Source organism: Lathamus discolor, chromosome 2 (genome assembly GCF_037157495.1).
Source record: "Lathamus discolor isolate bLatDis1 chromosome 2, bLatDis1.hap1, whole genome shotgun sequence".
In the NCBI taxonomy this organism is placed as follows: domain Eukaryota; kingdom Metazoa; phylum Chordata; class Aves; order Psittaciformes; family Psittacidae; genus Lathamus; species Lathamus discolor.
Genome location: NC_088885.1, coordinates 3,539,487 through 3,559,902, shown reverse-complemented (window position 1 = coordinate 3,559,902; position 20,416 = coordinate 3,539,487). Strand labels below are relative to the sequence as shown.

General features: G+C 40.8%; 1 protein-coding gene across 5 annotated transcripts in view; it reads left to right on the top strand.

Moving 5' to 3' along the window:
• The window catches only part of TRAK1 (trafficking kinesin protein 1), a 138,983-nt gene that overhangs the window by 99,730 nt on the left and 18,837 nt on the right, over window positions 1–20,416 (top strand). For all 5 annotated transcript variants that reach the window (XM_065665491.1, XM_065665490.1, XM_065665488.1 and 2 more), the window contains 11 exons: window positions 1,127–1,203; window positions 4,778–4,894; window positions 9,674–9,774; window positions 10,592–10,700; window positions 12,162–12,240; window positions 12,714–12,844; window positions 13,396–13,470; window positions 14,721–14,858; window positions 16,136–16,212; window positions 17,459–17,695; window positions 18,703–19,019. In XM_065665491.1, coding sequence (XP_065521563.1) covers window positions 1,153–1,203; window positions 4,778–4,894; window positions 9,674–9,774; window positions 10,592–10,700; window positions 12,162–12,240; window positions 12,714–12,844; window positions 13,396–13,470; window positions 14,721–14,858; window positions 16,136–16,212; window positions 17,459–17,695; window positions 18,703–19,019 — 1,432 coding nt within the window. In that variant the 5' untranslated portion in view covers window positions 1,127–1,152. The remainder of the gene's footprint in view (window positions 1–1,126; window positions 1,204–4,777; window positions 4,895–9,673; window positions 9,775–10,591; window positions 10,701–12,161; window positions 12,241–12,713; window positions 12,845–13,395; window positions 13,471–14,720; window positions 14,859–16,135; window positions 16,213–17,458; window positions 17,696–18,702; window positions 19,020–20,416) is intronic.

Here is a 20,416-nt window from a genome sequence, read left to right as displayed (position 1 = left end):
TCATAATGTGACTGTACTCAATACATTCCCCCTTCAACCCCCAGCTGAATCTTATTAGGCCTTATCTGTCTCTCCCGGCCTTAATGCACATTAGAGCAGCATTAGCTCATTTGTCTAAGTGAGCTTTAACTGACATCGTCAAGGTAAATCTCCTAAAGAGCAATTAGTGCTACAGCAGGCTGATTACCCCTTGTCCATATGATCAAGTGAACTTCATTAACAATCCCATTTCCCCAGAATTACAGGGTTTGGGGAACAGGTATAGCTGAAAATAAAGTGAATATGAGGGCAGAGCAGAAAGTGCTGTTGTTTCCTCTGGTTATTGGTGGGTTTTTAGACACCTTGCAGACTTCTAGATACGACAGTGTAGCTTCTTAAGGGATCACCGATGGTGGTAGACTAAACTTCTGCATACTTTCTGCAGTCTAACAGAACTGGCTCACTCTTAGTGATTAATCATCTCATCCAGTCTAAATATTTTTATTAGGGGCACTACAGTCACTGTGGTGTGGTCTGGGTATTATAAGAACCATTTATTATTCTGCATGCATTTTGTGTTTACTTTGCAATCTCATATCATAGAACCCATTTCTTATCTTAACAACACGGTATCTTTATTGGAGTTGCTTATTTATCAAGTAATTCTGCTGCACGTAATACAATGAGTAGGTGACATGATAGAATCCAGTTGTGCCTTAATACCTGGTTTCACTTGTTATAAACTCAAGGCTTTCCTCTTCAGAAAAGAAAGTTTTATGATTTTAAGCTTGCTCCATCACTGACAAAAGCAAATGCTCATTGCAAAAGAGAAGAGTTAAACTCTGTTTAACTTGAGGCTTTGATTATTTTTTGAGGGTAGGTTGGGTTTTTTTTCTTTAGCTTTTGATATACTTAGCCAAAAGTTGACCTAAGTATAGAATCATAGAATAGTTAAGGTTGGAAAAGGACCTCAAGATCATCTAGTTCCAACCCCCCTGTCATGGACAGGGACACCTCACACTAAACCATCCCACACAAGACTAGTTTTAAGATGAAAACTTACACAAACCCAAAGAGATGTTACAGGGATATTTTCCCCCTAAAAGTGTTGTCAATATGATGAATGTTTTGTTTTCTCTCCTCACAGTTTTATGCGCTGAAAGAGTGGGCCAGATGACTAAAACATACAATGATATAGATGCTGTCACACGTCTTCTTGAAGAGGTAAGTATTGCATCTCTTGAAAGACCCATTCACATTATGAGAAAGTAGGACAGAAGTGGCATGGTACCACTACTAAACACTGTTGGTAGACTGTCCTCCAGTCAGGAGGAATAAGTGCTCTGAGTGTACGTATAGGATCTCATCAGTAAAGGAAAGGCTCTTTCTAAGGTCATTTTTCACCTCAGTCATATGGACTCGTTACTTGTGCTTTTTTTTCCCTGTTGAGGCCATTTAACTTGCTCTTGGCCAAATGCTTGCCATAAAGGAAGAGGAGCGAGGGGATCATCTTAACACGTCGCATACTTGTATGGTGCACATAAAGCTAATAGTATTACAGGCACTGATGGAATCACCATACCCGGAAGTGTTCACAAACTGTGACCTTGGCAATGCTGGGGAATGACTGGACTTGATGATCTTAAAGGTCTTTTGTAGCCTGGTTCATTCTGTGATTGCTTCACAGATAGTCTTGTGTTTATAATTATTATCTTAGATAATGTCTTTCCAGAGAAGTGCCTAGACACAAAATCAGAAAATACCTCATACTCCATTGCTCTCGAAGCCTTTTCTTCTTTGCCTTGTGTTTGGTAGATTTGGGATGGGGTTTTTTTAATATCATTATTGGGTAAATTGTTATTCTTTAATCATTGGGACTCAGGCAGTGTCAGAAAGCAAGTGTCAAGCTATGATGCTTATGTGCTGTAAATATAACGATAAATTGTTTGACTGATAACTGCTTTTCTGCAGTAGACCTGAGCAATAATTTTTCCAAATAATGCTTACGAAGAATTTTTTGTAAGTGAAAACTGTTACAGTTTTATTGGTTCATAGAATCCCAGACTGGTTTGTGTTGGAAGGGACCTTAAAGCACATCCCGTTCCAACCCCCTGCCACAGGCAGGGACACCTTCCACTAGGCCAGGTTGCTCCAAGCCACATCCGGCCTGGCCTTGAACATTGCCAGGGATGAAATGTAATTTATGGCTAAATTTAATTTAATCCATGATATTTATTTGCTTGCTCACTGCAATAGCATTATCAAAAAGGGCGTTTGTCTTGTCAAGATACATTGGATGGTCTGTTCTTTAATTCTGCAAGGAAACAAGTATGGGAATGCTCACGTCTCCTACCTCTGCTTCATACATCTGATTGCAGTACAGAGTCCTGCATTTTGTGCTTTGAGCTAAACTAGTTTAAACAGCTCTATGAAATATCAGTTAAAACTGATTGCTTTGCCCAAAAGGCTTATCCTGGAATAATCCATAAACTTGCAGTAGCAGTCTGTTACCTGTTTGTGTCCTGTTCCCTTTGTGTTTGGCTGAGATTTACTTGCATTTGTTTCCATGGCTCCTTCTAGTAATGAAGCAGCATTCTGCCAAACTGCTTCCTCCACTGAGTCCGTGTAGCCAAATATCTATAGATCCAGCAGTCACACTTGTGGGAGCAATGCTAGAAGGACTTTCTAGGCCAGTGTTTGACAACTGGTGTGCCTCCCTATCTGGATGATAGCAAAGGAAAACAGGGCGAGTATGTAATAGGTGAACCTTTAAGAAAACAAATACTTCTTTTTTGTTTTATTATTAATTTCTGACTGAATCACTCTGTTCCTAGCCAGACATGCGCTTACAGCTGCTTTCTTTGTTCTCCAAATGCTGGCTATCACAAGAGATTACATTACATCCATTAGCAGAATTTAAGATGTACCTCCATCTGCTCCCTTCATAAGTGAGGAAAAAAAACCCCAAAGCTACATCTTGTCTGTCTTCCTTGTTGGCAAGTTCAAATGACTGTATCACAACGTTGGCAGGGTGAAAGGTGCAGCATTTTGGGGGGGAAGATGAGAAAGAGAAGATCTCAAAACAAGAGGTGTGCAGATACTTTGGAAATCTGTGCCTCTTGCCCTGAAACTAAGCCAGGGAGGGGACAGCTGGTGCTTACGTGGTAAGAATAGCAGCAGATTCCTCCATGAACCTCCATTTCATCCTTTCCTAATAACAGTGTTAATGTGTCTGGCTTCACTATTGCTTTTTACACATTGCTGTAATAAACCAGTTTGTTATCACTGTAAGAGGCCTCACCCCGAACTGAGATTTAGAGCTGAATTGCTAAGAAAACTGTGTAGGAAGTCTAGGGAGGTTAATTAAAGAGCCTGGAAATCACTTAATGTTCTTAAATTTGAGTTTGGAAACCTTGCTGCTAGATAGCTCTTTCTCTGTAGACTCAACAATGTATTTTTTCCACTTCATATTTACAAAGAGCCAAATTATTGCACAATAAGTTGGCTGATACGTAAACCAAGCTTTCTTTTTTTGATCTGTGTGGAACCTACTGTTCTGAAAGATTGCATATGAGATTTTACAGCTGGATAATACCAGTAGCTTTCAATGCAAAGGTAAGTCTGACTTCAGAAACCATTTGGAAAATGCTATTTATAGATACAGCAGTGATCGATAGCCTGTCATTTTATTTACTGATTATTATGTATTTTCCTTTTTTTTTTCCACTATGAAAGCCTCTCTATTCCAGTTCATTGACTTCAAATCCATGTGATCTGTAGCTGTGGGCTTTGTAGGCTTTGTCATTAATGTATAAGGTAGCTTTTAGTCATACAATCTTTATGGATGTTGGGGAAATAAATTAGCTCCAAACAGTATTTTCAATGACAGGGAGATCACTTCCTTAAATAGTGCTATTTTAAGCATCTAGTAGTGGAATGTGGCAATTACAAATAGAAATGCTTAATAAATGGCACAGTTTTGTGCAGTTTCTCATCCTCTCCCAGCCAGATTACAAGTCTATGTGTCAGCTTTGCAGAAGCTGAGACACGTGTAGGTACATGGTGTCAACAGGATAAGTTTCTAGTTTTCATTGGTATACGTGGTGAGCTGTGTTGATGGGTTAGTTCCAGTTCTGTGCTCATGGAGGAAGGGGAAGAAGGAAGCCAAGCATGGCATGAGAGTGAACACCTCATGTACATTTGGGCATCTGCAAAAGGAATTTGATTTTATATGGAAGCACTGATGGATGGATGTACGCAAGGAAGCTGGAAGCTGAACCTTCCTTGTGGTGGAATTGGCTTCTGCTCCTGCACACCTTTCTGCCTTCTATTTTAAGGTGGAGCAAGTGGAAACTGAGGAATGCTTTGAAATGCTTAAGTTCTTTGGTGTTCTTACTGTGCTGCTGAATTCTTTAAAATGTAACCTGTGAAGCTCTGAGTCATTATGCAAATGGTGTAGCAAGGTGATGGAAGTGTTTCCGTCAGTAGTTTCTCAAACAAAACTGTAATAGAGAACCAGATCTAGTTTCACTGACATTGTTTCACTGTACATCTTGGGGCTGCGTATGGTTCAGTAACTCTGTACCAGTCAGTCTTTTCTGGATAATGTGGGTGTAGCACAGGCAGAAATAGGGGAAAAAATTGTCAGGAAACCAAACGAATAAACCCTCACAGAAGCAAGAAGTCTTTTTATTGTTCATGAACTTGTTCCTTGCCTTTTATGACAGTTTTTACCCTCCCTATGATCCTTTGGTGAATAAAAAATTGAAATGGCCTTTCTTTTCTTAATACTTCACAGAAAGAACGGGACTTAGAATTAGCTGCTCGGATTGGCCAGTCACTGTTAAAGAAGAATAAATCACTGACAGAAAGAAATGAATTCCTGGAGGAGCAAGTAGAACACATCAGGGAAGAGGTAAGATTTTTATGTCTGGGGGCTCTGTCTTCAGAGGGAATTTTCCTTTTAGCTTCACTTTATCCATACTTAATTTTCATGAGCATCCTGTCCATAGCAAGTCAAGCTGTGTTACAGCAGTTTAGCCAGCCACTTTTACAGCGTGTACGCTTCTAGAAATGCGATCAAAAAAGTTACTTGACCTGTTGGCTCAAGTCAGGTGATCTGAGGGGAAAAAAAACAGCAAACAAAACTCAAGCCATTGAATTTTGGTCTGCCTCAGACTTCATTTTCCTCTGAAACCAGCTGCTCTTTTTCTTGAGTCGCTATACCCACTGTTTTCTTCTACTTGTTTTGTCCTTGTTCCCCTTCAAGGCTTATGTTTGGTTTCTCATCAACCAAACCCCAAAGTCCTTCTCCGCAGGACTGCTCTGAATCACTTCTCCACCCAACCATAGCTGTGTCAGAATAATGTAAACCTGGACAAAATGCATTAGATTCTTGGCTTTATCTGTTGAGTTTTATTCTTGGGTGCAGCTTAAGTTTAGGAACTAGCTGTGATTGTTTTCAGTAAAAACTGATGGAACTGAGACTTTTCCTGCAGTGCGCTAGAGAACAGGCACTCTGTGCATGCTTTAGTCTCTGCTTACTGTTTCAGAACTATACATTAAAAGCATAAACACTGTATTGAGAAAACTTTCCTAATAGTAAATTTTGGTTACAGAGATGATTGTCTGCCTTTTCAGCAGCACAAGTGTAGTTGCCAGGTACAGTGTATCTACTTGCTACCCTAATGGTCAGTAAGAATGCTGCAGCTCCAGTCTCAAGCTGTGGTCCTCTTTTCTGGGATGGTGCTACGTAAAGTTTAATGTTGTCTCCTTTGGGATTAGAGCTCAGTATCAAAGCAGTGTAAACTGTCAGAGTGTGAACTGTGTCTGGAATGAAGTAGGTCAGTAAGGTTTTAGTTTCTCATCTTTCTAAATTTCCCAGGTTATGCTTCTTTTTCTTCTCCAGACTGTCATGTGTTTCTGAAGCTAAAAAGTCAGCACTTCAAACACAGCATCAATCCCCAAATAATACCACCTCAAACCTGTGGTAACATCTGAGTAATACAGCCCTCTGTGCCTGTCATTCCAGTTCTAAGTCACATATCAGAGTTTGTGATAGTTTTGGTGATAGCTGATTTTAAAGCCTAGGTTTGGTTTTGTTCTCTATAAAGTGGGAGATGAGGAAAAGCTGAGTTACAGTCTGGAATGGTGGCTTAAAACAGAGAACATTGTGCTTGGTCTATTAGAGTAGAAGGTAATGTTGGAAAGAGAAATGCTCTTTGGCGTGATACTTGTATGTGTGTTATTTACATACTGTGTAACTGGGTGTCTTCATTTTACGTGAACACTTTCAACCTGTCAAGCATTTACCTGCTGTCAGTCAGGAAAACAGTCACCTGGACTCTTGAAATGGGTTGTTGGTGATTTGGTGAGGATTGTTCTTGTGAGCTAGATCCCGTGTCTCTAAACTACTGTGCTCTGTGTGAGGATGCTTTTCTTCCTTAAAGTCTCTCTAAGATAGGTATAACTATTTCTGTGCAAGATGCTGTCAGGGGGCACAGCTCAGCTGATCACAGCTGAGCAAAGGGATATTCTATACCATGTGTTATTATGCTCAAGTAGAACAGCTCAGGCAAAGAAGGAAAAAGCTGGGACATTCACAATTATGGCACTAACAAGTAACAATGCATTGTGCCAAGGCCCAGCTTTCCAGGAGGTGTCTGAAAATCTGCCTGCTGATAGAAAACAGTGAATCAATTCCTTACTTTGCTTTGCATATTAAACTGCCTTTATCTCAGCCCATGAGGTTTTTTCTTGCTTTTGTGCTTCTGATTCTCTCCTCCATCCTATGGGGATTGTGGAGCAGAATACCTGCTCAGCTGTGGGGTGTTTAGTTGCTGGTCAAACACCACAAAGTGCTATGTTAAAGGGATGTGTTGCTAGAGGTTACTGCAAGGTTTTGTTGGCTGGGGAAATTTCACAGCATGGTTGATGTTGGAAGTGACTCCTGGAGGTCATCTGGTCTGATGCCCCTGCTCAAGCAGGCCACCTACGGCTGGTTGCCCAGGACCATATAAAGGCAGAGTTTGAGTATCTCCAGGGATGAAGACTCCACAACCTGTGACACCTGTGCCAGTGCTTGGTCACCCTCAAAATAAGAAAGGTTTACCTGATACTCAGGAGGAACCTCCTGTGTTTCAGTTTGTGCCCATTTGCTGTGGTTTAGGCCCAGCCGATAACTTGGAACTGCTCAGCCACTTGCTCACTCCCCACCTTTTCCCCACCCTGCTCCCAGAGGGATGGGGAGGAGAATGGAAAGAATGTGACTCCCACAGGTTGAGATAAGAGCAGTCCAGTAACTAAGGTATAACGCAAACCACTGCTGCTGCCACCAATGATAATAATGATAAGGGAAATAACAAGGGGAGAGAATACAACCACTCACCACCCACCAGCCAATACCCAGCCCAACTGGAGCAGTGATGTGGGCCTTCTGGGTAACTCCCCCCTGGTTGCTACACTGGGCATGACATGCTCTGGTATGGAGTACCCCTTTGGCTACTTTGGGTCTCGGGTGCTGTCTCTGCTCCCTCCCATCTTCTTGTGCCATTCCTCACTGGCAGAGCATGAGACTGAGAAGTCCTTGATCAGGGTGAGCATTGCTGAGCAACAGCTAAAAACATAGGTGTTATTAGCACTGTTCTCAGACTAAAGTTGAAAACACAGCACTGCACCAGGTGCTAGGAAGGAGAAAAATGACTGCTACTGCTGAACCCAGGACACCATTGCTTTTGGTCCTTTTGCATTAAAAGGTTATCCTTTCTGGCTGTTCATCCTCCTTCAGGATGCTTGGAAATGGCAGTAAAAATAGTATCCTCCGTCTTTTTAATTCATACAGAAAAAGTGTAGCAGAAGCTGGAGGTATCTAGTGCCCACCCGCTGACAGTATCTGAATCCTTGCTACTTACATAGGCTGAGCCATAATGTGCTGGAGAGAAGTAAGTTGTTATTTTTAGCTCAGCATTTTAGCTCTTCCTGAAATGGGGAAAGTGAACTTCCCAGAATTAATGCCTGGATTTTGTTTCATAGTTTTCTAGAATGTGGTGGATTGGGATTTTTTTTTTCCCCTTACATTTTAGAACCCATGTGTCAGAGGGACTTGGTGCTTTAGCACGTCTGATTGCACAGAATACCCTTAGGAAAGTAAATGACCTTGTTTGCTTAAATTTCTGCACAGTTGAAGTGCTTTATTGCATTGAGCCTGCTTTTTGTCTGATGGAAATGCAGCTTGAATCTATTTTATTGATATTTTGTTTGTTGGGTTGTGGTTTTTTTCCAGTAATAACTACAAGTATAAATATGCCTCCAGTGCAGAAAACCCAGAAGTCTAATAGAGCCAAATGTGCTCTGAACTGAGGGCCAAGTCTCGCAGTGCAAGTGGAAGGGAATATATCTGATCAGTTCTGCTATTTATAGCTAGGCAAGGCAAATAAAAATTAATCTCTTGCCACTGAAGCCTTAAATTGCAGTTGTGAAGTGGTGGTAAGTGCTACCGTGTAATTTGGCTGTTAACCCTTGGAGAACCACAATATAAATGAGCCAAGATTTATGTTTGTAGAGCTTGCAGTTACAGGGTATCTTAACTGCCCAGTTTTGGTGTTTTGTGCCTTTTTGATACATGCCTGTAGTAAATACGGGACTCACACATGCTACTTGGAAGACAGGCTGAGGGAGCTGGGCTTGTTCAGCCTGGAGAAGGCTCCTGGTAGACCTTAGAGCAGCTTCCAGTGCCTAAAGAGGCTACAAGAAACTTGGAGAGGGGCTTTGGGCAAGAGCCTGTAGGGACAGGCCAAGGGGAATGGCTTTAACCTGCCCGAGGGGAGCCTGAGATGAGCTCTTAGGCAGAAGCTCTTCCCTGTGAGGGTGCTGAGGCGCTGGCACAGGGTGCCCAGAGAAGCTGTGGCTGCCCCATCCCTGGCAGTGCTCAAGGCCAGGTTGGACACAGGGGCTTGGAGCAACCTGGTCTGGTGTGAGGTGTCCCTGCCCGTGGCAGGGGGCTGGAACTGCATGACCTTTAAGGTCCCTTCCAACACAAACCATTCTGTGATTTTACTTTGCTAGACTCATGTTGTTTACAGCCATAACTACACCTGGAAACTGACTTCAGCCTCAACCCTTGCAGCAACCTCAGAATGCCAACCTGCCAGTGTGTAGTGATGTTCTGCAGCTCAGCAGGCAATTGAATACCAAATGCAGCATTACTAAAAAAGCATTTGAGTAATTTTGTCTGAAGTCTCTTGGAGAGGAAGAAATGTCTGTATCTGAGGTCTGCAAGGTCTGTAACCAAGCCAGAAGGTGGCAGTCATCACATAAAATGGGTAATAGTGATGTCCAGCTTGATTGTGCCACATTAGTTTCGTGCAGCATCATTGCAATATATCTGTTTCTGTGTATATGAACCTAGACTAATGCAGTAGTGAATCAGGTTTGCTCATTGTAAAGAAGGTTAAAGAGAAACATGCCTAACTGCAAAGGATAATTACAGTTTTTTGAGCTTCCGAAAAAGGACATTCAATGGCTAATTTCAAAGGTGCATTTTTCCTTCTTTCGAAGAAATCAAGGAGTCTGTTCCAGGCTTGGCCTCTTGATTATGATGCTTGGAGGACGAATAGCTAGCTAGTTTGTAGTGGGTTTAGTTAAGAATGTGCCTAGAAAATCAACTTACTGATCTGCAAGCTCTTTCTTTTTGCAGGTTTCTCAGTTGCGGCATGAGCTCTGCATGAAAGATGAACTGCTCCAGTTCTACACCAGTGCTGCTGAAGAAAGTGAGCCAGAGTCCGTCTGTTCCACCCCGTAAGTTAACCAATCTACAGTGTTGAACCTTTCTCTGGTACTGAGCATGGGCCGTTTGGATAACTTAATAGCTTTGAAAAGTAGTAAAATGATCCCTGTATCAGCTGGAACGATACATGGGACTGTGGACTTGGTGTATGGCACCAGCTGGAGGAATTTGCATGGGACCAGCTGGCTCTCCAGGTGCCAACAACAAGTTGGAAGGGGAGAGTACACAGGGAGGCTGCTGACACAGCACTGTAACTTTCACAGGAACTAGGTCACTGTGGTGGTGAGACAGACAAGTCCCACTTACAGCACCCTGTTATGCCACATACCTTTGCACACTGTGCTAGAACGTTCTACGTGTGTGACCTTTGTGCTTGAAGGGCCTGAAGGCACTATGGAAATATTGCTAGCAGAGGGAAGGGAATATAAAGCATAGCTTAAAGCTTGGGTTCCAGGCAATTAGCTGGCTGAATAGCATCACAGGCTCTGAAAGACTCTCTGCCCTCGCTTGCAGAGTTATTGCTGCAATCCGGTGAAGCATGTGCAGCATTAATCAGGAAGCTATTGGGTTGCTCCCTGTGGTAGGGTGGTTTCCTTTCCCGTAGCCCTGGCTGAGTAACTTTTCCATAGGAAATATGTGGAATAGTAAATAAATCTTAAAAACATTCCCTTTTGAAAATCACTGCAAATACATGGATGCCTAAACATCCTTGGCACGAATAAGCTGTATTTCACGTGGCTCTGGCTGGTTTTGAGTTAAGTGTGTTCTTCTGTGGGATTGGCCTTAATGCAGGTAAAAAGGAGTTAAAACTGTTCTTCTTGTTACAAGGCTGAAGAGGAATGAATCTTCCTCCTCCGTCCAGAACTACTTTCATTTGGATTCTCTTCAAAAGAAACTCAAGGACCTTGAAGAGGAGAATGTTGTGCTTAGATCTGAGGTGAAATTGCTCCCTTTGTGTTTTGCTTAATACAGTTGTTAGTTTAAATGCCTGAACACAGGTATTGAGAAGTGTGGATTAAAAGTTGAGAGTCTAAGAATGTATAATTCCACATGTGACAGATCTCTTTGTAGTTGTTTAATCACCTTCCTTTATCTGTCTAAATGAAGGAAGGGTTGAAGCATGGAAGCTACATGAAGCTACGTGCAAAGCACTTTCCTTGCCAAAAGGAACGTGCAGGAGCATGTCAGGTTCTGGAGTCCAGCACTGCACTTTGAAACAGGCCTTAAAGAGCTGACCTGATACATATGGGTGACTTTAGCTGTGGATCTGAAGTTGGCAGGCTGGCATGGTCTCTCTGGTACAAATCCAGTGTTTGGCAAAGTAAAAACTGCTAGCTGAAATTTGCATTAAATAGCTTCAATTTGTGTTTCAAGGCTGTTGTTAATATTTGAAGTTGAATGTGGTTTTCTTGGCTTTTATTTCTGATGATACTCTGCTTCACAGACAACACAGTTTTTAAAAGCTAATTTACTGTCCCGTCTGTCAGAAGTAACATTTCATAGTTGAACATTTTACGAATAATCTTATATTTTCAATGCAACTTTTAAGCTTTGGGAGCACGTTACCATTTTGCAAACATGTAGGAGACTGTAGCAAAAGAAATATGAAGGTATCAGAAGAATAATGAAGGTAGAGTTAGAACTGAGAGAACCACTGCATCAGGAGCCGATAGGAGAAGCCCGCATAGCTCTCGCTTCTATTCCAGGGAGATGCAGTCTATGCCAGTAAAGCACAGGATGAAGCCAAATCTGAACCCTCTGAGCTACACAGTCCTCCAGAGATGCAGCCTGTGGGTGTCTGTGCATGCCCTTAGCAATGGGAATAGATTATAGGCCTACTGAGGTGGTGCCAGACAGAACCAGCTGGGTTTAGCCACGCTCCTTTTGGCACTCCTAGAGCTGGAGCAGAAAAGACAACCCAGGGAAGGAGGTAGCACTAAGGTTTTATGTGGGATAGATGGTCACAGTGCCAGAACTTCTCAAATACTATCAGAGTTATTTTTAAATAGCTATGTGTTTAATTTATTTAAACTAAGCATTTAAATAGTTTGTGATGCCACCTGGTTGTGTTCAGGTGACCAGATCAAGCCCTGCATGCAACTTTTTGGTATGTTCAGGTGTTTCATTTTTAGTACAAAATACACAAGTGACACCTAGTGGGGTATGATGGTAATGAGGCAAGATTTTCCATACAGTAATGTCTCTACTTGAATGTTCACCTGGCCCCTTGTTCCAGAACATGAGGGAGGGCAGTCAGGCAAAACCTGCAGTTTCTTGCTGTCTTCCTGGAGGAGCGATCAGACAAGTTTGTATTTCTGAAGTAGATGGAAATGCAGCAGCAGACTGGCAAAGAACAAACATGCTAATGTCACATATTTGATGTGGCTTTCTTGAATAGGCTTGTCAGCTGAAGACTGAAACAATCACTTATGAAGAGAAGGAACAACAGCTTGTCAATGACTGTGTGAAAGAGCTAAGTATGTCCTTGTTTCTTTTCACTTCTCATTTGAGATAGTTCAGGGGGAAAAAGGGAGGAGGGGGGGACAACAACAAAAAAGCAAACCAACGAGTCAGGTCAGTCATGGTTTTGCTGTGGTACTTATTTTCCTTATATAAAAGGCAAGGAGGAAGTTTTTGGCTGAAATTTCACAGCAGAAAATCCTGATTGTAAGCTTTATCTTTTGCAGTTGCAAAATAGTTTTGCACTGATAGTGTTAAGGGAAAGTATGATCTCCTTTGCAGCATTATGATCTCCTTTGCGGCATTATGATCTCCTTTGCAGCATGAGCACTTTGTGTCTTTATGTTTTCATGTCCTTCTTGTTGTCTTTCAAGTATACCTTGCTGTGTATTGGGGCAGGATTCTGCTGAATGATGGGACATTCCAAAGAACATCTTTTCTGCTTACTTTTCTGCTTTTGTGATGTTAACTGTAATCACTTGTCTTAAAGGAGATGCAAACATCCAGATTGCCAATATCTCTGAAGAGTTAGCAAAGAAAACTGAAGATGCTGCCCGGCAGCAGGAAGAAATCACCCACCTTCTCTCTCAGATAGTCGATCTGCAGAAAAAGGCAAAAGCTGTAAGGAATCCAGTTTGAAGACTACTGTTGTGATTTGCTGCTATTGTAGCTGAAAGACAGTTTGCTATCCTCTATATACTAGAGCCTAAAGGAAATTTTCCACCCTCCTTAACTGGGTGACCTTGTCTGGTGTTTAATATCTAGCATACTTGACTAGAAAAGCATCAGTTCATTAAAAGATTCATATGCGATATATCAAATGAATTGTTAAATGTATTTTAAATGTTAGATGTGAAATTCTGCACTGAACTTAATGACTTTGGTAAGATAAGAATGTTAGTGCAAGTATTTCAGTGGGCACATCCTTGTTTGTTTTGGGTTCATTGGAGATTCATTTAGCAGGGCACAGACTGATGCTGCATGTTCTCCTGTTAACATTTTAAATGTTTTTAAACTAACGAGTGGACTAATATTGCTTCAGGGGTGGTCTTGAGAAAAGTTAGATTTTTCCTACCTAAGCTACTTTACTTTTCCTACTTAACCTGTAGTATAGAATACAAACATGATCACAGGACAAAACATCACAGTGTTTCTAACATCTTTTGGCATAGTGTGCAGTTGAAAATGAGGAACTTGTCCAGCATTTGGGAGCAGCTAAAGATGCCCAGAGACAGCTCACAGCAGAGGTGAGTACATTACTTAGTATTACAATGATTTAATAGTAGGGCAATGGCTGTTCACTTTACCACAAGAGTTTTAGTCTAAGCTGGATCAGAAGTATGAAATTATTTTGCCTATGTATATGAATGAAGGAACATTTATGTTCCTGGTAGAGTTCAAAACTTTTTCCTTCCTATTCTCTCCTTCAGTTGATGTTTGATAAACTGGGGCTTATGGGCTATATAGGAGCCCTTTTAGAGGCTGACTTCTCTACGCCTGGAATTTAAGCCTATGTTGAAGTGCAATAACATGAAAGAGCTCATTCATACTTTATTTGTTCAGTTAATAAGCCAAAGGTGGTCCAGAATTGCTGGCTGTTTTCTGGGTGCTACATTCACATGAACAAAATGGACAAAAATAGAATGAATAAAGCTTGATCCCTTTAGGAAGTGTCTTCTACTTGGACTACTTGGTGTTGAAGGTGGAAATGCCTGTAGAAGCTTTTCCTGCTGATGGGCCTTTTGTATCTGTGGTGCTCTACAAAGGCTGAGCTCATGCTTCTCCATCCCCTTCTTAGGAGGGACATTAACAGGATCTCTGTTTCTAAGCCAAGTAGCTTATTTTTAAGAAACTCGTGGAAATGTGGTATTTCAGACTTCTGCCCCTTTGCCAGACTTGGTTGAAATGGCTGATGAACTCAAAACCTATTAGGGGACACAGACATCTGAAGACAGAGTGATTACTCAAGATGTGTTTCCTGAGAAAGTTAAGCTAAAATTAAGGCATAGTCTTAGGTTGGAATTTTATATGCATACATATCTATGTATATATGTAAGTTTGTCTTGGTTTTAAAATTCCCAAGTCCTTTGGAACAATATGTAATGTCTTGTCCTTTCCTGTGCTGTTTGCCACTGTGGTGGTCATGGCAGCAATTAGGCACTATACCTGATCAGACTAAGGATACTTTCAGCTCTGTGCCTTCTTGGCAGTGGCTTCATGTAGATACTTAGGGTAGGAAATGGAGCAAACAGTTCCTTCCTGCAGCATGGTCATGTGTCACTGTGTGTGTGCATCCCTCCCTACCCCACCCTTCCCATTACTGTTCCATGTTATTAATGATTTTCAGTGGTATTCACTTGTTGGAGTTCTCTTCTTTTAAAGTGGCATATTGTTTCCTCCACCATTATTATCTTTTACCAGTGTCAAAAGAATTTGCAGGCTTTTTCTGATGACAGTGCAGCTCATAAGGTCTTGGACTGATTTCTATGCATTACAGTTGCGAGAGCTGGAAGACAAGTATGCAGAGTGCATGGAAATGCTTCACGAGGCTCAAGAAGAGCTGAAAAACCTTAGGAACAAGACTATGCCAAACGCTGTATCACGTCGGTACCACTCTCTCGGTCTCTTCCCTATGGTAAGCAGACCTAAGAAAAAAAACCTGGCATTCTTCTAGTCACTTACAATATACATTCTAGTTCTTCAATACTTGAATAGGTTGCACATATATTCTTGGTTTAGGGTCACTCTAAATTCAGTGGTTCATTAAAAGACTATTAGTTGCTGATATGTATTATAGCAACATCAGGTACAGCAGTGTGACTGGTGTTACCAACTTGGTTCACCTGATTTCATTTGATTATGACATCCCCATGACATTAAAGGCATGGGGAATATGCAGTGCCCTCAACCAAAGGAACAAAAAAGAGTGAATAAGAATGTGTAGGTAAGCTCAGTGCCTGGCTCTGCTTGCCTGTGTATCTCTACAATAATTTCTTTACTTCTGAGAGTACTGACATCAGTGAAGCTTCTTTTGAGTTACATTAATGTAATCAAGCAGTAGAAGCTGGCACTCATGGTCTTTAGCCATGTCTCATCTTACTGCTGAGGAACAGCACAGATTAGATTTGTGCTCACAAGAACCGAATTGTCAGTGAAGGGTTAGCTTGCCTTTTTGTGTTCCCTTCTGAGACTGAGCACAGGCCAGGTGGAAGTACAGACATTTAATAATGCAAGTAGCACTTGCACAAATACAGTTGAAAGCGGTAAAAGGTTTGCTTGTTCTGAGATAGGTTTGTGTGTTTTGTATAAAAATACTTTTCAAATACTGAATCATGGGATCAAAGACTGTTTAAATTTGTGAATGTTTGACACTTAAATCTTGCACTTGACTACATTTAGGCAGTAAAACATACTGACCAGTAGTGGAAAATAGCCTGTCATCTCTAACCCTTTTGGGGGGAAGTATAGAGTGCTTTATGCTAAGAACATTGTCTTTTTTGTGAGTTGGATGGACAACATTGTGAAAGGGAAAACTATTTTCTGTTTAAATTAAATGAAAAGTAATTAAGCAAAACTATACATGCAAGATGGATGTTACTGAGTAGGGAATTCAGTCTGGGAAGTTGGGGCACCTGAATTCTGTTGTTGCTGTGATGTGATTTTAGGGTTTCTGACAACGTTATATGGTTTTGGACAGTAACTGCTGTAGGAGTATGAAGCTAAGCTGCAATTTGTCACTGATTTAGATGCACCCAATAGTTTCCAGTCACTTTTCATTTTTAAATGTTTCTTCTTTTCAGCAATGCTACCTTATTAGCTGCTAATTATTTTTATAAGTAATTTATTATTTTCTGCAATGACAACCTATGAATACTATGATATTTGTTTCTCTTTTGTGCTTGATTTTAACAGGATTCTTTGGCAGCGGAGATAGAAGGGTCAATGAGGAAAGAACTGCATTTAGATGAACCCGACTCTCCTGACTTTGCGTACGACTGGAAAGAATTGGTTCCTTATTGACTGATTATATCTGAAGATAATTATTATTTGATGAGAGAGGAAAAGACAGGAAATAGTTGAGCTAGGGATTTAGAATGAAATACTTCTGGCAGAGCTTGATTGATTGATAGAAAGCAAAATAAATTGTCTGGTTATTGGGGTGGTTATATTTTCTGCTAAAGCTACCAAAAGAAAATGCCTATATATTATATATAGAGAGGGGTTTGCTTTGTCTTATCATGCATTTCTCCTCATTTTTGAGTGCTGAGAATGAGAAAAGGTTTGTTTTCTTGTGTAGTTTCTTCAGTTAATGATTAGGGGATGAGTTCAATTCCTCAGGTTCTCTCTTCAGGTTTTATAATAGACGTTACCAGGTAATTATTGATCTAATCCAGTTTTTCTACATAGAACACCAGTGCACAAAGGGATTCAGAGTGGTTGGTACTTGGTTGGTACCCTGGCCATATTACCTTTAAGCTGGAAGGGGTGTGCTGTTCTTGTGTTCAGCAGTGATTGAATTGTAAAACAAAGCAGCAGTGGCACTTCTGTAGCATGATGTAGGGCAAGATTGTTTTGTCAAGCAATTTCTGCTGAAGTGTCATATGATCCTAATCTTGAAGCAGATGAGCACTTTGTCATGATATCAGGACAACGGTTATAAAGAATGAACAGCAGAAGTAGGTCAGAAATTAGTTTTCCAGCCTTGGCAGCCTCCAGTCTATTATAAGATTCCTGGTCTATTATAAGGGGGTTGGAAACTGGTTTCAAAAAGGAAGGCTGCAAGACTTGCTAGCATAGAGGTACTCAGTAGAGTAAATTCAGGTTCTCTTTTAAAATAGATTAGCCAGTTCATAGTTAAGAATTGAATGGAGAACAATTTTGTTGTTTAAAAACTTACTTTCATGCAATGGCTTGAAGGTGTTTGTAGCTGGTGTACGGAAATGCTCTTTCACTAATTTTTGTTAATATTTGAGCATAATTGAGAATTATGCACATAATTCTCAAATATTTTGTCTAAAATAATCTAGAATAATGGAAGTATTTTGTTGATGGATTGAATGTGATGACCAGACGGTAGCGAGTATGAGGCCTTGTGCATGCTACTTTACAGAAGCTATAGAGACAGGGTTGGAGGTGTGAATCGGAAGGGTCATTAACAAGCTGTTACCTGTTCCTCTGTTCCTTCTTAAGGTAAGAAGGCACTGTGTGAACATTAACTGTGTCTGTGTCTTACAGTCATCAGAAGCGCGTCTTCGAGACGGTGAGAAATGTCAACCAAGTTGTCAAGCAGAGATCCATGACTCCATCACCAATGAATATCCCAGGCTCTAACCAATCCTCTGCTATGAACTCAGTCATGTCTAGCTGTGTCAGCACTCCACGTTCCAGTTTCTATGGGGGAGACATCTCTAACATTACAATAGACAACAAGACCAATAGCATCATCTTAGAGACAGAATCCTCTGACAACGGGTCAGTACTGTAGCAGTGGACTTTGTTTTTGCTTTGTTTCTAACATAAAGGCAAAGTGTTTCTATTTTCCTCTTTTTGTCTTACATTGTGCGGCTGACACCATGACATACATCTTCAGAAGTTATTTAGTTTGTGCTTATAGTTCTTGAGCACTCGAGTTTATTTAGAAAGGAAAGCTTTTTGAAAGTACTGTGTATCAGTACTATCAGTGTCTGCAGCTCATGCCTGTTCTGAGCTGCAGCATCCCCAGATGATGTAAAACTACCCTTTGTGTTCGGAACTGTGGGTCAACACTTAAACCAAATTAGATTTGCACCATTTTACATTAATACCAGCGGGTTCTGATCTAAGTTGCAGCTGCTGCTAACTCTTTGGTCCTAAAATTTAATTAAATAGTGTGCATGTGTAGGTTACCAAATATGACAACTTGTGAATGAAATCAATCAGAACTTTGCACTTTAGCTACTTGTTTCTTCTTTCCATACAGCTCCAAACAATGCTGCATGTATTTTCCAGTAAAAACTACCTAATAGCTCAAAACAATGAATATTGTTCATATATGTGAACATAATGAACATATATGTTCATTTATATATGTCAGCATAATATACTCATGTGATTTGTACTGGTATTCTTGCAGTGTTTGCCCTGTAAGATATGGCCTGCTTACTTGAGTTTGTGTAACCATAATACACACAACAAGCAGACATCTCTACTTCAGAGCTTCCTCAACAGAGGTGAAACTGCAGCTTTTCCAGCCAGGAGTTTCCAGGCAGGAGCTAGGATTCAAACTGGGTTTAATATGAAAGAGAGAATTTATTGGTGTTTGCCTTTCAGCTCTCCGGACAAGTAGCAAGTTCCCAGGCATAGTAATTTAAAGGTACTGATGAATGTCTCAGAATTGTCATACGGAAGTTCTAAGTGTCTCTAAGTATTTCTTTATCTCCCTCCCCTCCTCTTTTTTTGGGGTGTGTGTGTGTGTGTTTGTGTCCCCTGTTACCTTTTAGAAATGAAGACAGGATGAAGAAACCTGGAACTCCGGGGACTCCAGGCTCCAGCGACCTAGAGACTGCCCTTCGTAGGCTGTCCCTCAGGAGGGAGAATTACCTCTCGGAGAGGAAGTTCTTTGAAGAAGAGCAGGAAAGGAAGCTGCGGGAACTGGCAGAAAAGGGTGAACTCCATAGTGGTTCCATTACCCCCACAGAGAGCATCATGTCGCTGGGAACTCACTCGAGGTTTTCCGAATTCACTGGATATTCAGGAATGTCTATCAGCACTCGCTCCTACCTGCCAGAAAAGCTTCAGATTGTGAAACCACTAGAAGGTGATAACAAAGGGCCTCGGCCTTTATCTGTTGTTCTTAGTGACTCTTTGTGGTCTCTTATCCATCACCAGAAAGCAGGACATCTTTGCAATACGTATTCTTTTTACTTTAGAGACAGTACTCCACGCTGTTGGTTTGAAATCTTTTAACTACTGTGTTTTTCCACAAGCCTTAAAATTAGGAAACAATTCCAGCCAAGACAGTAGAATAAATGTTGCAGGCCACACACGCAATGCAGCTTTTACACCTGACCTAAATCTTAATGTTGCTGTTTCATACTTAGGAAAGGAAGTTGTTGAGTATCTGAAATCAGCAGTAGAAATATTTGCTCATCAAATCTCAGTTCTGCAAATAAGTGTCTGGAAATACCTTTACCTACTTCAAATAGTCCAATTTGTACAATAAAACTAATTTACCTCTGGACTTTAATTGGCAATTCGAGTGGCCATACCTGAGTCTCTATGGCTTTGGGTTTCATGTATGAAATAAGTTTGGGGTTTTTAAAGTCAAATTTCCCCCATATATTGTCTCAGAAAAAGGCAAGATTTAGGTAGATGGTAGGGCGAGAGCTTTATTTCAAAGTGCATTTCTGTAGTCCATCTTACAAAATTGACCCAGCACATTTAATATAGTCTGCCTGGCTTTCTTCAGTCGTTTCAGGTTGTTGCTGGATGTTAGCTGAGTGAAGTCCTTCAGGTTTTAAACTAAATGCAGCTGTTTTTCCTATAGTACTTTACAGATTTGGTATTTACATGATTTAGCTTTGGTTTCTCCCTCTCTTTTCCTTTAACAGAACTCTCGTGTTACATGAGACTGTCTGCTTGTTTTAACTGCAAAAGTTCCTTTTGTTCATCTTTTGAGAACAAACTTATTTCATTTATAAGGAGCATTTAGCATGGCACATACTCAGAAGCAAAAATAACCCTTCTTGTGTCCTCAAGTGATGTGCTGTATCTCCATATTCAAATGAAACCTTAGGAACAGTGCACAAGTCCATACTGTTTAGCAGATTTTAGTAGTTTGTTTTCATGACTGCTTTTTAAATGGTCGTAAAAGTTCTTGTACCACTTGAGAGGAGGAATAACCCAGCTTTGTTTCAGTTACTGGTTGCTACCACTGTAATAGATTTGTCACCATCCCATTATATCTGCTTTTTTCTTCCAATAAACTCTTAAAGTCATTATCATCCTTCTCTCTGTCTGGGGCTATTTTTTTTTCCTGGTTTTGTTCATTCTCATTGGGTCATTTTTGTCCTTCAAATTATCACACCCTTTAAAGTACTTCTTGTTAGCCTTAGATCTCATTTGTAGTGTATTTGTGTCTGCCTGTTTCGTAAGTTTAGTGTTTGTTACCCTTTATCAAATACATGTTTACGATTCTGTTCCTCATTTCAGCTT